Here is a 17,136-nt window from a genome sequence, read left to right on the forward strand (position 1 = left end):
CTAAATTGCAGAGTTTTGATCGTGACTCAGTTGCTAATATTCAACACGGAGGACAAGGAAGTGCTTGAGTGGAACAATTCTATATTTGATGACCAACCCAGTAGCTTGAGCAAGGGAGAGGGACAGAGAGCCTTATCTACTACTACCACAGCCCATAAATAACATTTCAGTACATTTTTCTCTTCCTGTAAAAAAGCATTATGCAATTTCTTTTTGTTGCTGTGCTCTTTTCAAGCACATCATTGAAGAGGTTTTCAAATCCAGTCTAGCATAGACTCTTGTTCTGCTTTCAGTGTAAGGCATTCTATAAATGGCCAGCAACTTTGCCTCAGGGCACATACTATAACAGGCTGAGCAACAATATGGACACATACATACAATCCTTCCAAGAACACAAAACAAGCCATTGCCTTTACTTTAAATTTGTATGTGAGTGTGTGTAACTATTTGTGGGTATGTCAGACACCATATGGGGATTAAATTTTAATAAAACAGGCCTGGATCAAAGAGTATTTGCAAAATACTTTCCATGGTTTGTTTTTGTCTACTAAATTGCATTATCCTCAATGTATACGGTGGCACATTCACCTTTTATTTATTTTTTTGTAGCTGCATGAACTATGTGGTCATGTTTCATTTCACGTCACCCTTGTTATCATGAAAAACCAGTCTCACCTGTTTTTTTTTCTCTCTCTTCCTTCTCTCTCTCTCTCTCTCTCTCTCTGTGTCTCTCTCTCTCTCTCTCTCTCTCTCTCTGACCCATCCTACTCCTTACTGGTGACTTGCCATGACTCGCCTCAGGAAAAGTTGCTCAATGTTAATGTTTGACAAGTAGGAAGAAGGGCCTTGGCTGCCATATCTCTCAGTCTTAGGCAATACGACCGTACTCTCTCAGTTCTCATTCTATTTAAGAGTTCTTTGGCTGCTGTGAGAAGAAGAGGAATTACACATTCAAGTCTGAGGGATAGAGTAGCTTTCTACGAAACCATGGGTAAGTCAGTGTTGTCACATAATTCTTACAGGCTGATCGACTTTCCTGATGTTTTCTCAGTTATCTGTTTGCTGGGAGTTAGAAGGTTTAATGGTAGTTTTGCAACCACAAGGAGTAACCGCCAAGTGATGATAGTGTGGAGCGGCTTAGTATCTGCACAGAATGCAGTTGATTTTTGCAAATATCAGTTGCATGTTTACCACTGCATAACTACTCACTTTGCATACACCTCATGAATGCATTTGTGTTTGCTGAGGTTTAGGCAAGTTAGGCTTATTTTCTTAATTTATTCAAAGCTTTTGCATTGGCTCTGGCAAACTTAATGTAACCTATTCTTAAATTGACCTTCCTGTAATGATGCTGGTTTCCTGTGTTCAAGGAGAAAACAATGATTTGCATTTGTTACATGATTAGGCAGTGACTTTAGAAACTGTATCCTTTGCTCTCCACTGCTTAGACGTCTCCCATAACAACACATACCACAGCGACTGTTGAAACAAGCGTACATATCTTCAGGGCACGTTACTTGTGAAGCAGGTAAACCAGTGTTGTCGGTGCAAAGAATCTAACTTTCTGCCCCATTTTCAAATGCGCTGCAGAGGTGCTGGTGCTGATGGACTTCGAGGGCACCATGGGAGACGAGATGACGGTGAGGACGGGGGATGTGGTCAAAAATGTCACCAAGGCCAGCGAGGAGGGATGGCTGGACGGGGAGCTGAGGGGCAAGAGAGGCATCTTCCCTGCCAACTTTGTCAAGGTTTGTTCTCATTATTGCACGTCATTGTACTGCTTTGAATTTTGTGCTCGATTAATTTGTGTATGTGTGTTCATGTGTGTCCAAGCATATTTAAAATGCTTTGTCTTGGTTTTCATTACAGGAAGTGCCAGTCTATTTGATAGGTGACAGCAAGAGGGAACCAAGAAGCTTAAGGAAAAGTAAGATGATTTCCCTTCTCTTAAAACATTAGCAGCTATCCAGATCTGGACCGAATAGTATTTGAAAATGAGTATTTGTTTGCAGAGTTTACTGCATTTTGGAATTTCAGTGTCAGGTAAGCTGTCAATCAGAGGAAATCATATTGAATTGAATATTTTTCCTGTGAAAAAGTGGCATATGTCTGGCACTGACCTATGAGAACAACCTCACCCATCTGGCACATAAAAGGTATTTGCAAATACTGGCTGAAGCCCAGGTCTTCAGTAATCTGTCAAATATGAACTTTATGTTCCAAAATAGAAGAAGTGTTTATAATTGCGGTCAAGTGTGATGCATACACTTTGTCAGCCAGACAGTGCAGCAAGCAATCACAGTCTCACTGTAAATATATGTTGACCACATCCTTGGCAAACCAAACTTAATTATAATGTATGAAAATGGAACCGATAAAAACAAACACAGTGCCTTTGAGGGATTAGATGTGCTAGAAACATGAAGGAGCTTCTAGAGCTTTGCAGTGTCAGCAGTATCCTGTTGAGACTTGCCTACTTCGCCTTCCATCCAGCTTCAAATCTCATTTCCCTATCCGTTAACAGCAGACTTTACATGTGACATCTGTCTTGTTTTGATGTGGCTGGTGATGCTTTGTCTCTTCAGCAAAGAGGATGAAGCAGGCGAGGAAGTGCGAGGTGGCGTTTGCCTACAGCCCCATGAATGAAGACGAGCTGGAGCTGGTTGTCGGGGAGACTGTAGAGATCATCAGAGAGGTAGAGTCCGCTCTTAACGCCGCTCTAACACCCAAGTTTCAAATCAGATAACCAAGCAGTCAGCCAGCTTGCTCTGCAAACAAGCTGCTGTAGCCTAAATGGTTAGAACAGCAAGCTTGTGATTGGAGGAAACGTCGAATCCTGCTGGGAAAATCAGTGAGATGTGACATTGAACATTGAACTACTGCTGAGTTGCCCATGAGCAAGGCACTTCAGTTGCTGAAGTAGAAGAAGTCCCAACTATTATAGACGTATGTAACTGAATGAGTGTGAAGCAGGGCGTCGCTGAAAACTAGTGCTCAGCAATTGTTCCCTGGGTAAATAAAGACTTTTTTTTTCATATTGTATTCATTATTTGTGTGGGTATTATTTCCCTCTATTTTTGGAAACCAGGCTTACAAAGCGTGTTCCTCAGACACATTCCAGCTTCACTGTAACACATGTGAACTGATCTGACTTGTTCTGAGAGTTTCTCTGAGTGTTTGTGCCAAGTAAGAGAAAGAACTTAAATTATATACCAGATGTTGATGTTTCATGTTTTAGCACTGCTTTGCAATGTTGCTGCACAGATCTTTAAGGGTGAATGGGAAAATAGAAGTCGCTGCACTTACATGTTAATTCTCTTGCACCCTTTTGTTTTCATCTTACATACTTTGTTGCTCTCTAATTTCCCATGTAATAGATTGAAGATGGATGGTGGATGGGGATGAAAGGCAGTAAAGTGGGAGCATTTCCATCAAATTTTGTCAAAGAAATCTTTGTTAAAGGTGGGTAAATCCAAACAATCAGATAAACTTACTGTTCTTTATTCTTTCTACATACTGTAGAATCTAAACTAATGTTGTTAAAACGGAGCTGAACTGATTAACTAACGTTAATCTTTTGCAGATACCAAGCTCAGTGAGGGCAAGGCAAGACCCAAACTCACAGATGCAGTTTTCAGTAAGGAGGTATGCAAATTTGCTGAGAAATAATTCTCCCCTAAACACATATGGATTCTCTTCCTTTGATTGAATATATTTTGTTTTCGTCCAGATAAAGCAACCTCAAAGAACAAGTGTGAGGAACAAAGCAAGAAATGGTAAGTTCACAGGCTTCCTCTTTAATCAGTCAAGTCACCATAGAGACATCCGTGTACTAATTGAGAAACCTTTGTTTGTTTAGAAGTACAATTAAATCCTTAGCAAAATCATGAACTCAACGCTAAGGCGCAACATGGATTCTATTTTTGAACCGTGTTTGAAAAGCAATTAGACCAGTTTACAACCGGACACATCACCGGCATGTGATTAGTGGGTAATTCCTGCACTTTAATCTAGAAGTGGGTGGGGTCCCACAAAAATACTCACAGTGACTTGGCTTGACGTCATACTTTACATCAGAGTGGAATATCTTCCAGGGGCCAAAGGTTCGCGACTTAATCTCCAGTTGCAATCACAACCTCTTTCCGATAATGCTTTGAGTCAGTGCTGTGAATTCCTCCCACAGCCTGCATGCAGGTCTGATGATGTTAGTCATGACATTGTTGTAGAAACCTCATATTCCTGTCACACATTTACTTTCAGGTTGTGTAATGAATGACAGAATACTACGTTACTAACTATGTTTCTGTCATGTCTCCTCAGTGACAGAGTGTTGCCAAGTCATGTTTGACTATAAGGCCCAAACAGAGGATGAGTTGGAGCTGAAGAAAGGAGACATTGTTACAATACTCAGCAAGGTTTGATCACATTGTCTTATTTTTATTTTCTAGCATGTTTCCCAGGTGCATTCTCATGGTGTCATGCTTTTGAAATGCTAAAAGTAGCTCATCTTCAGCTTTATCCTCAAACAAACCCCAGGGTATAATTTATTTTCTTTCAAAGTAGTTGCAGGTGTATAATAAAATTGTTCAGCCAGCCAAACCAGTTGTATAAGTTTGTGAGTAATTCAGGGAAAATAGGTGCCTCAGTCTATGACGCAGCAAGTAAATGTGGCACTTGTCCAAATCATATGGTATCAGTGGAAAACAAAGATTTCTGAGACAGCTTTGATGACAAACTGATAAGAACCACTGTGACCACAGGCCACCATGTTTTGCTTGACCCTTTGGTAACTTCTTATGCAGCAATTTCACGTCCCTGTGGACAGTGCGGCCTTTGAGGTTGTAATTTGACTGTTTTAATCTCCTTCTGAAGGAAACAGAAGATGAAGGCTGGTGGGAGGGAGAGCTGAACGGATGCCGTGGTTTCTTCCCTGACAACTTTGTCATGGTGATACCGCCGATGGACAGTCTGCAAGTGAGTGGACCTGAGGCACGTTCTCAACAATATCCTCACTGTATCTCTGTACTGGGGTTTAGACATTGCATTGAGCCGCCATGAAACCATGGACACGTTACAGAGTAATTGACACTGGCTATACTTTTTTTTTTTTTCTTCTGAAATGGTTCAAAATGCAAAGCTCCTTTATCTGTAGCTGGCTGACATTTAACTCTCCTGTATTCTTTGGCAAGTGTTTTGTTGCGACACAAGTCTTCTGTGTTATTGCTTCTATAATGGGCAGTGACTCAGGGTTGTCTTCAACATCCTCTGTTTTGGAGTTACTCACTGAAAATTCCCTTAGTGGAAAGAGTGTGTAGAATAGAAGTGTCTTTGAGGCACAAGGGAGACGTACTTGCCAACTTGTTGAGTTTGCCATTTCTCCTCCTCTAGCCTGGGACCACAAGCCAACTGCCTGCACGCAAAGGCAGTGAGAGACGCTCAGGTAAGAGAACAGTATCTACCGCTTTGATCAGATACATCAGTACAACAGGATCTGTGACAGGAATATGGGTTTGATATTACAGTGAGTAGCTACATGTTTTAGAGGTTCTGACTAAGGACTTCTAGCTACAGTTGTGTTTGTTTAGTCTGGCAGTGTGTTGACAGTTTGGACTGTGATGAACTTGTTTTAGCAGATGGAGAAATTGGCAGCATCATGTTTGGTTGGGTACCTTTCAGCAAAATGGTTTCCTGATAAAAGTCAATATTTCACAACCATGTGCTGCTGAAGCCCTTCAAGCCCTTTTTAATACGGTTCTACATATAAATTTACTGTATTGGGAAATGATAATTATATATATGGCACGGAACAATCTGGAAATTAAATTTTACAAGGGCATTGATTAGAAAATGACATCAATGCTTCACTGGATTTGCACAGCCTGTCTATTCATGACTAAAACCACAATGTTGTTTTTTTTAATCAAACCAAATCTTGGATATTATTGTGCTGCATTACAATGGGTTGGAGTTCAAAGTGAGTTGTTAGTCTGTGTCTGGTAAGTCTCCACATGAGCCTTGGCCTCAGGGTGAAACTAAATGTCTTAAATTTAATTTATATTACATTATGGCATTTAGCCCGCACACTACAGTAACTTACAGTGAGTGAAACAGTAAAATAAACTTAAATGATTAGGTTCCAAGTTGAAAATGTTTATAAATCCCTTGTTATAGTGCATTCACTGAGTGCATCAGGAAATGACCCCTCCCACACACACACACACACACACACACACACACACACACACACACACACACACACACACACAAAAAAGTGCTACATTTGCCCTTATGGATTATTTATGATTGTTGCATTTGCACTGTGTTGATTTTTGAAGTTGAAGCTATACTTTGAGTACTTTGCTGCCTGTTTCAAGAATTTCCCCTTTGCCATTTGATGACTTGTTAAGGTACAAAGATGGAATCGAAAGAGTGAATGCATATTAAGAACATTTAACTAAAACAAGAGGATGTAGAAATCCAATCTTTAGTCGGTCAGAGCCACAGAGCAGGATGTGGCTTATAGTCAAGCTTCATCTGAGGAGCCCCATATGCTGTCTCAGGCTTTTTTTTCTACCAGCAAATTTCTTTTAAACTTCTTTTGGTTTTTTTTTTGCACACTGTTAAAACATGTTTTTCAGCAATTCATCTGACCTAAGGGAATCTCAGCGCGGTCTCACATCTCATATTCCCACGCCATTACTCTCATTACAGCACTTTTACGCACAGTATCACTCGCAAGAATGTCACAGGAAGTCTCAGGCTATGGTGAGATGGGGGGATGGTCGGGGCGGTCATGTGACCTGGTTCAGGAGTCTTGGAGGAAGTCAGGGGATGGGGGGACTGAGGAGAGCTCTGTCACAGAGATTTTCACAGCCAGCCCAAGAAGCAGCACTGTAGCTACTACTACTGTGGATGGTTTTGCCTGAGAGGGAATGTTGCATAATGCTCTGAACACACAAGGTAGGCTGCCTCTACTCTCATTTGGTCTGTTTTTCAGCTCCAAGTCTGAGTTCATTGTTTTAGTGTCATGCGAGGTCCGGCTCTTTATCTTAAGGACTATGCAATAGAGCGGTTCTGCTCCTTAGATCTGTGTTTGTATTGATTTAGTAGGATTGTTGGCAGGTTCCTCAACTTCACCCTTTCAGAATAAGCACTTGTTTTGCATGGCAAGTAGGGAGCAAGGTAGGGCATCTCTCACACTGTTCCTCCCGTTCACTGAAGCTTCATAATTTAAGCATCTATTCTCTCAGTCTCCAAGACCAGGCCCTCTCAGAGGCAGTCACTTTCAATGTATATCCTATAAGCTGAGCCAGAGCGACTGTGCCTGGAGAACTTGTTGAGACCCTTGGGAAGGATAGCTGCAGTCCTATTGGATACAGCTGTGACCTGGTCCGCTCCAGTGATGTGCAGATCCTCGCCTTCCCATGCTACTGCTATTAAACTGGAATCCAGTTTGATTAAAGACCATTAGCGTTTTCACTCAACCACAGTAAACCATAAAGCTTGCAGTTTTAAATTCCTCTCTCAGTGTAGTAAAATACGACATTTGTGCTTGTGGCTTTTAGGAACAGTATTGTTTTGTTCTCCCAAGTCACTTCAGTGAAAACAATATGAGACTAACACGAGTGGCACTATCAACATTAGCAAATTCTTAGTAAGACATCAGTTTGGAATGGTATCATCTTAGAAAATGGATACAGTGTATCAATATTTTTTATTCATCACAATTGAAGCCATACCTGTGCAAACTGTGCAAACTAACTTTGATTTAGCCAGGGAAGGTTTGCTGAGCGTGCATTCTCTGTGACAGCAACACCTTGCTCACATTCATGTTGTTGCACACGTTCACACCTGGGACAACCACATTTCTACAGTTGGCAGCGTCACTGATCATTTTGAGGTTCAGTGCCTTGCTCTAGGGAACTTTCACTCATTCACTTTCACTCACACATTTCCCAGCTGGCCCAGGAACTCAAACCGACAACCTTCCTGTCATGAACCCACTTTGTTTAAACTTTAGGGTATCACTGCCTCACTGTGTGTCCAACAGTTCTACAATACGACCACAAACAGATAGAATATTGTTACTTTATTACCTAAAGTGCAGCCCTGTTGTTTATGTCCAAAAAGCAACATTGTGATAATTTTTCATGCACTATTCTTTTTCAGTGAAGACAGAGGCCTCAGCAATGGAGAGGGGTGGTCCAGCAAAGACAAAAGGTAGTACTACAATAGTACTAGCTTTCATTATATTTATAACACAATTGGATCATATTCCTCTCAAAGATAAATGTTGCTCTAGAATAATGCAATATGTTTGCTTTACAGATGAAAAAACAGAGGGTAAGGACCTGAGAAGCAATCCTCCAACCAAAGTCAAGCTGCCGTCTATCAACAAGCCCAGTCCACCACCAGTGAAGGACAAACCAAACAAGATTTTGCCCAAGTAAGTGACGCCAAAACATTCTCTTTCTCATTACTCATCCCCATGCATAACCCAGATTTGTACATTGTTGACTTACTGGAGAATACGTCTCTCAAATCAAAAGGGACAACTAGGGCACTCATAGTGAAACTTATTCAATTGCAAACGTTCTAATGAGAAAAGCAAAGGGTCCTTAGAAAATGTCAGGAACACTTTCTCCTCTTTCGTCTGGCTCTGGCAGCAGGGCCTTTAGATGTTCATAGTTTTGGTTGGTGCCGCTGGTTGCCATGGTGTCCTTAAAGAAGAATGCCAGGATGCCCGACCTTTAGTGGCGCAGTGGAAACTCTGGGATGAGTCAGATCAGGCCTAAACAGACGAGAGCAGCCCATTTCCTGTTTCCTGAGAAAACACACACGCACGCACACACACACACACACACACACGCACACAAGACTGAGAAAACAAAAAAGGCCCTGTCTTAAAGGGACTACTAATGGAGAAAAGGCCATTCTGACAATTGTTTCCAAGCCAACATGTTTGGAAGGGACAACTTTCCAACTTTTTACAGAATCATTCGTAATGTTTACAAAAGCTTAATCTCCTAGGCCTTTACCTCCAGGGTGATTATTTGTAAACTTCACATTGGATCAAATCACTATATTGAGGTTATTGGAGTTGAGATGTTCTTCCTGGCATAATTTCTTACATGTGTGGTAAAAGGGAAACATATGCCAGTCCAAAATAAGACACACACAGACGTTTCAAGCGGCAGCGCTCTGCACCTGCCCGCATCACCAAGAGTTTGCAAAACTGTAAACCACATTCAAAGTGTGCACATGACCACACTGTGAAATACAAACTGTGCTCAACAGTTTGCATGAGCTGAAGATGTTAGGGTAGAGATTTAAAGAGATAATGATTCAAAGTTTTTTTTTCTTTTGTCTCTCACTGTTGTACATGCACTTTTTGTTTGCTTGAAGTCTGACAAATTGAACATTTTTTGGGGGAAAAAGGACAAATGTTTGCATTTGATGACATTTTACTGTATTATTTTCCCTAGAGCCAATGGTGATTTGGTTCCTGTCTCACCAAAGCATGCAGAGGAGAAAGACTCTGACCAGTTTGATGGAGTGGACGTGTCTACGGATAAGCTGAGCCATCCCACAGCGAACAGAGCCAAACCCCCACAGAGGAGACCGCCGTCTGCCCCGGTCACAGCAGCAGTATGTCCACTATAGTGACACAATAATATCATAATGACTTTTTGTCCGAAGTTACCAACAATATAGAGTTCAATTTTATTGCCATGTAATCCCAGCCAGGTTTGAACCCGAAACTGTGGTATTTGAAGAGCCATTGATAACCTGCTAAACCACACAGGTTCTGGTAACCAATGTTCCTGCAGATAACCAAAGTGAGATTATCACAAGATTAACAAGGCAACTCCCTTGTTTATCTTGTGCAGTCCTGTCAGTCAACATCGCTCATATTTTGGTCATACAGTGGAAGATGATAGGCCTCCTTAGAAAACATTCAGGTCAGTCGGAGTGATGAGAGTTTTAAGGGAAAAATCCAACCTTGTCACACCAAGATATTTCCAGCGCAGCTAGAGGTTTGATAGCAGAACATTCCCCAGCTATCTAAAACATCAACGGTAAACAGGTTTTGATGTCAGTCCCTTCAAATCAAAGAGCAAGGGCTTTTTTCTAGACTCACCATTTTGCACCAACGTTTAACAATCATACAGGGAGAAATCCATTGTAGAAGAGGCAGAGATATTAATTTCTCCACCAACAGTAGCCACAATAGAGAATCTAACGCAGCCACAAGATGTGTTTGAATAAGGGGCGCAGCTGCGATCATAGACACACCCCAGTGTTCACAAACTAGTTGGCTAGCTAGTTATATTTATATGTCCATACTCCCACCTTTGATTGAAAGCAACAAGTTCACGCCCCATCTCTGGGGGTTGTCGAAAGGCATTCTGGGAAATGTAGGAAATCACTACTGAAGCAGTAGTAGACGAAGCAGATTGAGGGAAAGTGGGTACACCAAAAAAGTAAATTACAACACTTCATCACAAAATAACTCCTAGAATACGCTGAGTATCTGAGGTTGGATTTTTCCTTTAAGTGTTTTCTTGTTCCTTCCTGACCACCCCAAAGACAGGCCTGGTTGATAAATTGGCCTGGTTGACACAGAGAGTAGTGAAGGAATGTTGTGAGAGATGAGTCTTAACAGGGATCCTCATTAAGGTCATGGTCGATGCTCATCCGCAGGCTCAGACTGGCACCGACCAGGTGGAACCAGAATTATTGCCCAAAAAGCCCCAGATAGAGAAATCACCTGTCTTGCAAAAGGTTTGTTAAAAATATCACTGGATATGCGTCACATTTGCTAAATTTAGGATGAAACCATGATGCCCACACAAATGATACATACAGTAACGAGAGCTTATTAAGGGATTATTGCTATTTTAAAATCATGAAAGAAAACAACATAATATATTTTCTATATTCCCAAGGTATAAGCATCATAGTTCCAAGGTCTGTACAATGCCTTATAATTCCAATGTCCCCTAAATCATTGTAGGGTGCAGAAAATCTCACTCCATCACCTTCCAAGCCCGATCATCTGCCCAAGACTCCTCCTCCCTCTCAACCAGCACCGCCCAAAGTAGTGGTGGATAGCAGAGCTGTGACCCATAAACAAGAGCCGTCTCTGGACAGCCTGCAGGCTGAGATCAAGGAGATGAGGATGGCTCTGGAGCTGCTGCAGGCACAACATGAGTGAGTAAACCTCATTCGGTTTATCTGACAGTTGTTTATCTGAAAATTCAAACTTCACTATTTTCAGGTAAAAATACACCTGTCTTATCAGCCTAAATCACAAAGTGGGGCTGCAAAAGAGAACAGTGTCCCATCACTCCAATTGAGATACTATACATTCGCCCAAATTTGCCCAAATTAAATTCTGGTGTTGGGTGACAAATCAAAGCTTAAAGGATAAGGCTGGTGTTTTTTAATGCATTGCTTACCGTCAACAAATTCTATGAAAATAACAAAATCAACAATGCGTTTGCTCTACTTCCGTTACTTTCTGACATCCCACGTACCGTTTTTAGCCGTCAACCCGGAAGTCATTGGCTCCAACTGTAAGCTAATAACCTTGAAATACAGCTCACAAAGACATAGTTTCAATTTTAAAAATCGCTAACTGTTACCACGAAAAGTCAGGCTATTGTAGTTATTACCAAATCAAATTCAAATGGGAACAAATTCTTCATTACGCTGGGGACTATTTTCGATGCTACGGAACTACTTTCCTGAGATCGCAAATGTGTTTACAGCCGGCTTATTAACTTGTTAGAGGAAAAAGTCGGCTGGCCCGGTGCATCGTGATGATGAAATATGCTGCCAGAGCAACGGCATGGCTCTTTGACGTGTTTTTAACCGTTTTTTTAATACAATGGAGTTCTATGGCTGCTGGGACATGGCTTCATTGGGCACCGGCTACATGGACGAGACTTGTTGGCAAAACAAAATCGTTGCTGATTTTGTTATTTTCATAGGACTTGTTAACAGTAAGCAATGCATTAAAAAACACCGGCCTTATCCTTTAAGAGTGAAATATCAATCGTCTCCTAAATAGCAGCGAGCGCTCCATCTAGAGAGACTGGTCTCACCAACATTAGATACAGTATTTAGCCTCTCTCATTCCTTTTGTATCCTTTGGTATGAAGTAATTACAGACTGGCTGTGTTGGTAAACATGATTGTAGTGTATGCAGTTTACTGACATCTTAGTCACATGGTTTCTGGGTAATTAAAGTTCAAAAATTTCAAACAGTTACCCAACGCTGCCATTTGCAGTCGCCAACATGCAAAGTTGCCTATAGTGCAGCTTTAAGGGTGTATATACGCATATGTCCATTTATGCTTCATGAAAATTATCTAAAAAATATACATCCGCTACAAGTAACTGAAAAATGTCTAATTTTGGGATGAAAATTCAAATAGATTGCAATGAGATTGTAATGAATGAAAAAAAAAACTGTCATACATGTTGACCTACTTAGACGTGTCCTTGTCATTAACCTCTTGTGTTTGTTTCTGTCTCTTCTGATCAGACGAGACATGCAGGAAATGAAAGAAGAACTGAGAGAGGAGAGAAACAAACGAATGCTGCTACAGGTCAGTCACATGCATCTTGAGTTTTGCATGCATTCATGCTTACTGCTTACCGTGCCACAACAAAGCGTACAGAAGTTGTGGTTCCCATGCTGAATGCGAATGCTGAATGTGGTGTAACTGATTATCAACAAAACATCCTTCCCATACAGGACGAGGTACATAGTTTGAGGATGAAACATTAATCCCAGCTGAAACTGTGACTGGGCTGGTTGTCTGAGACGATGCAAGGCCCTTGAACTGCAAATTTACACGGGAAGAACATTTTCCTGACACGGAGTGCAAGATGGGAGGAAAACAGACGAGCAACTTCTCCCTCTGCAGACACACAAGCGAGGGCTACATTAGAAAGTACAGCTAATCCTCCTTCGGATTGGATGAACTAGATCCTCTGAAAAGACTTTAAAAAAAAACAATGTACTGTTTTGTACATATTTTAATGCTGGAACAATATTGGGGCTAAGCGGGTTGTATTTTGTAACAATGTCTTGCATTACTTTGTTTCATGCAATTGTCTAGTTTCCCTTTTCTATTACTTTTGTCATAGGGATGTTTTATGTTTATTTACAGAACCAAGGCCCCAGCAGAATATGTAATAATATATGCAGTTGTACATAGGAGGAAATATTTTTGATGTGTCTTTTTAAAAGAACTAAAATATAATTTTGAGACATCAAAAGGGGGCGCTGTTACCATATTAATTGAAATAGTGGTCATAACTGCAGGTACATTTTTAGAGAATAGGCTGCAATAGCGCATCAATCCATTGGGGAGCACTGTATGTCTACTTTTGTACATGAAAAGAAACCCTATATGCTCCTCAATGGGTGCTGGTTTGATGGAGCTGATCTGTAGTTATCTCACATTAGAAAAAGTAAACAAAAAAGCATGAAATTTCACCCAGAAGAGTAAATGCGTTAAGATGTAATATTTGAACAGTCGACTTAAGTAAGACGGGTGAAAGTTGTGTTCTGCCTTTTATGAACTAAAAAGAAAAAAGCTTGAAAATGCTGTTAAAGCCTCAGAAGTTATAACAACCAAAGTTTGTGCTTGACTGTGTTTTCTGCAGTTGGGTGAAAAAAGGTTTCTTGTGTCACTCTGAGAAAAACTGACTCACTCCGAAACTCAAAACACAGTGACTCATCGAGATGGATATAGAGAACGTGGGAAGAGAAATAATGAGAAATTCTTTGCACCCTTCGTACTTGTGACCATATTTGGACCATACCATGTTCTGAGTGAGGCGTATAGATCTGGTTTCTGGTCCAAGCGGTGGTGGTACGCTCCTGTCTCGGCCTGCCAGCGCTGCCCGCTGCACAGCAACATCTGGACGACATCTGGAGCTCATCAGAGACAGGGGGCTTCTGAAACTGCCATGGGAACGTACTATTTTTAAAAGAACTGTGTTCAATATCGGGCAAGGGTAAGGTGAAATAAACAAAAGTAAATAAAGGGTCAGTTGATGTTGCAGCATTTTCAGCACTTTTTGAAAGATGCATTAAAAAGTACTACTTTATCTTGAAGGCCTTGCAAAGACAAGTGAGCATTTTACTTCATTTCTTTCCACTAGGGGACCTGTAAGCAGATCATTAATCACGTTGATGGTGGCTGTTGCTTTCACTACAGCCCTCCTACAAATTATAATATTATATAACTTGTTACAGCTTTCATATTTGACTCATTTGGAAGTAATGGACCTCCCTTTATAAGTCTCACACAAGCTGCTTTTTTGGGAGGACAACACGCCACAGTGCGTTGTAACTGAGGAGGAAGTTATAAGAGAAGTGAGATGGAAATGCTGGGAGTGCAGAGTGATAAAACTGAAGGATGTTGGAGATCAGAGGTCAGATCGCTGTACAAAAAACAGATGAGTTAAAATTAGAAATGACGAAAGAGGAGCTGAGCTGAAAAAGAACAGTTTGCCTCTGTCAAAGGAAAGGGTTGGACGGATGCAGAGTTAGATCAGATGCTTGACCTCCGATAAACGACGACAAAGCTCCAATATGTTGCCTCTTTAATATGGAGCCTTTCACTGGTGGAATTATAATCACATGGGAATTACTCAAAGGATTGTTTTCTATCCTCAGATTAATTTCAGTTGTGACATTTTAGAAAAAGGTTCAGTTGCGAATTGGGCCATTATGCTTGTTATTGGAGCCTGGTGTGGTTCATTTAACATTTTAAAGCGGGAACTTGTGCAATGCTTAAATAGCGCGAATGTAGCTGTAGATGTAATTATTTATGAAGGGGTGTTTTCTCGAATCATCCAGAGAACCACAAATTACAGTCTTACCCCATGTATGATGTTCGTCTTTGTGGAGATGTTTCCCACGCTGCGTTGTGGCACTGAAGCCACAGCTTGCCCTAATTGGAGTTTCCTCATGTTGATGTTCTCTCAGTTTTATTGATGTATTATTTCATAACTGCATAATTACCGAGTCGAAAATACATCACTCCAAATTACATGTATGTCTTGTTTACATCCTGCAAAATGAAAAGGGGCACTATTCAAAATATTGAGTAGTGGGTGTAGTGAAACATATTGTGTCCTATGATTTCGAGGTATGACAGACACCATTCACAAGAGGTTTATACAAATGTAATTACACAGCTACTTCAAAGAGTCCACACCATCAACGCCGCTGATTTCTGAAAGCCCATAACCACATGACAGCCTTCGCCAAGACCTCAGCAGAGAAGACTTCACTGTGGGCTCCGCCGGAAAACAGACCGAGGCCCAAGGCAAACCTGAAGCCCGTCTGCTTCCCCGGCACATTGTGTACTTTGAGGACGACTCAGACATCCAACGGAAGTTCTTGGCTTTTCTCCTCTCCAAGCAAGACCTTCCTCCCTGCAAAGTTACACCAGACTCACAGCAAGAACAAGGGCATCGGAATCAAGTTTCTGGCTGCCAGGTTGGCTGGAGAAAAGAACATGGACACAAGCCATACACTGATGAGTATATTTCCCCTTTTTGTATGGCTTTATTGAAGAGCCAAGACTTCATTCTTTAACTTGTAAATCAACAGACTTGACTGACTTATATCTAGTACAAACACACACCCAATTTGGGCTATTCTTTAAGGTTCTGTAAGTCTTTGTGGTAGCCAAATAATATATCTTCAACTTTTCTTTTCTTTTTCCTTGAAAGAGGAAAGGAAATGAGTTTCACTGTGAGTTATACCAGTCTCTGTGTTATCAGGACATTTAACTCAGATCTGCCTTTTATGACCCTGTAGGCTGCATCCAGCAGGACTTTGTTAAAACATTTACTGTCACAAAGGGACTGTATTAGAGTTCCCAGACATTTTATTATAAAACTGTATCGCTTTAACCTTTTAAGGCACACACGGGACATTGAGCATGAATAACAAATAACAAAGGATGACCTTTCCATTAATTATACTGGTAAAATGGGGCTTTCTCATGTCCTTTTAAAATAACAATAAAAAAAAGTATTTTATCCTGATTCTAAATCCATGGCCCGAAGGTATGTGGAAGAAGAGCTCTGTTGTATATTTGTCTGAGCATTAGGAATAGAAACAACCATGAATTATTTCAGCTTAATACTTTAATTCTGTCATTTCCTTTGGTGGAATTATTTCAGAAAACACAGACACTGTAGAGATACTGTATTGTACTCAAACTAAAGAATCCAATTTTAAATGTCTTGACATTATGTGTAAACTGACCCCATGAATTTATTGATATTTTCTTGTTTAAGCAATGTCATTTCCTTTAAGAGGACTCCTGAGGGTGTTTTCCTGGAGAAATTACAAGAACTGCTTTGAGTTATCCCTTTGTAAACTCAGTGATGAGGAAATATCCTCATTGCAAACACAGGGAATAACTCCCCATTGCAACATACTTGGTCCTTATTTCTGCCTTCTGTCTTTACTTAATACAGTACATAAACTTACATTTGTTGTGCTTTTCTCATTAAGCGCCATACATTCTACTCAACCCTCACTTCAGTCTTCATCAGCTCTCACATTCATACTGCATCTTTACCACATGGACAAAATTAGTCTTTAAAGCACCTTGTGGTTTCATTCCATTCAGTCAGGGGAAGGCAACAAATGGCTACGTAAGAAGTGCGACCACACAGTTCAGCTCTGACACAAAGAATCAGAGTTAAGTATATCAAATGTAGCACTGCTGACCTGTTTGCATGCTATTGTTTTGTATCTAACACATGTCCAAGTCTTATGATCAGGCTTCAGGGACACTGGACCCACCCTAAGGTCTGATTCTGAGTGTCTCTGTCATGGTTGCTGCAGTCAGCACCACAGCTGGTCCCCTTGCAGCCTTGAGTATGTTAGTAGTAATGCACTCGTCCAATAGTCCCTGTTCCTGTCCCCAGGATATCAGGCTGGCCGTTCCTCCAGATCTCACGTATGATCCGCTCCCTCTCCTCCAGCCGCTGCGCCCGCTCCAGCTCCTCAGCTGAAGTAAACACGTTCACGCTCAGCGTCCCGTCTGACTGGCTGTGATGATTATCAATGGGGATCTCTGTGCTGGG

At 41.1% G+C, this 17,136-nt stretch overlaps 1 protein-coding gene across 3 annotated transcripts; it reads left to right on the plus strand.

Annotated features, from left to right (window-relative positions):
• The first annotated feature begins 801 nt into the window (after positions 1 to 801).
• Positions 802 to 14,082, plus strand: LOC144538390 (SH3 domain-containing kinase-binding protein 1-like). 3 transcript variants are annotated; one of them, XM_078282424.1, is made up of 17 exons: positions 802 to 991; positions 1,591 to 1,748; positions 1,870 to 1,927; positions 2,586 to 2,695; positions 3,378 to 3,462; positions 3,584 to 3,645; positions 3,731 to 3,776; positions 4,321 to 4,415; positions 4,873 to 4,974; positions 5,389 to 5,440; positions 8,170 to 8,220; positions 8,329 to 8,446; positions 9,486 to 9,648; positions 10,705 to 10,785; positions 11,018 to 11,214; positions 12,554 to 12,617; positions 12,767 to 14,082. In XM_078282424.1, exons 1-17 carry the CDS (start codon positions 988 to 990, stop codon positions 12,797 to 12,799), a joined length of 1,479 nt encoding a protein of 492 aa, XP_078138550.1. In that variant the 5' UTR covers positions 802 to 987; the 3' UTR covers positions 12,800 to 14,082. The 3 variants fall into 3 exon arrangements, with proteins under 3 accessions (XP_078138550.1, XP_078138551.1, XP_078138552.1); XM_078282425.1 differs by having other exon boundaries at positions 9,486 to 9,636; XM_078282426.1 differs by lacking the exon at positions 10,705 to 10,785 and having other exon boundaries at positions 803 to 991.
• Positions 14,083 to 17,136: the final 3,054 nt, after the last annotated feature.

This window comes from Centroberyx gerrardi, unplaced genomic scaffold (assembly GCF_048128805.1).
Source record: "Centroberyx gerrardi isolate f3 unplaced genomic scaffold, fCenGer3.hap1.cur.20231027 Scaffold_138, whole genome shotgun sequence".
Taxonomy (NCBI): Eukaryota; Metazoa; Chordata; class Actinopteri; order Beryciformes; family Berycidae; genus Centroberyx; species Centroberyx gerrardi.

Coding starts and splice junctions, on each gene's coding strand:
- LOC144538390 (XM_078282424.1), top strand. Junction 1,749..1,869: donor TCCCTGCCAACTTTGTCAAG/GTTTGTTCTCAT, acceptor TTTTCATTACAG/GAAGTGCCAGTCTATTTGAT. Junction 3,646..3,730: donor ATGCAGTTTTCAGTAAGGAG/GTATGCAAATTT, acceptor GTTTTCGTCCAG/ATAAAGCAACCTCAAAGAAC.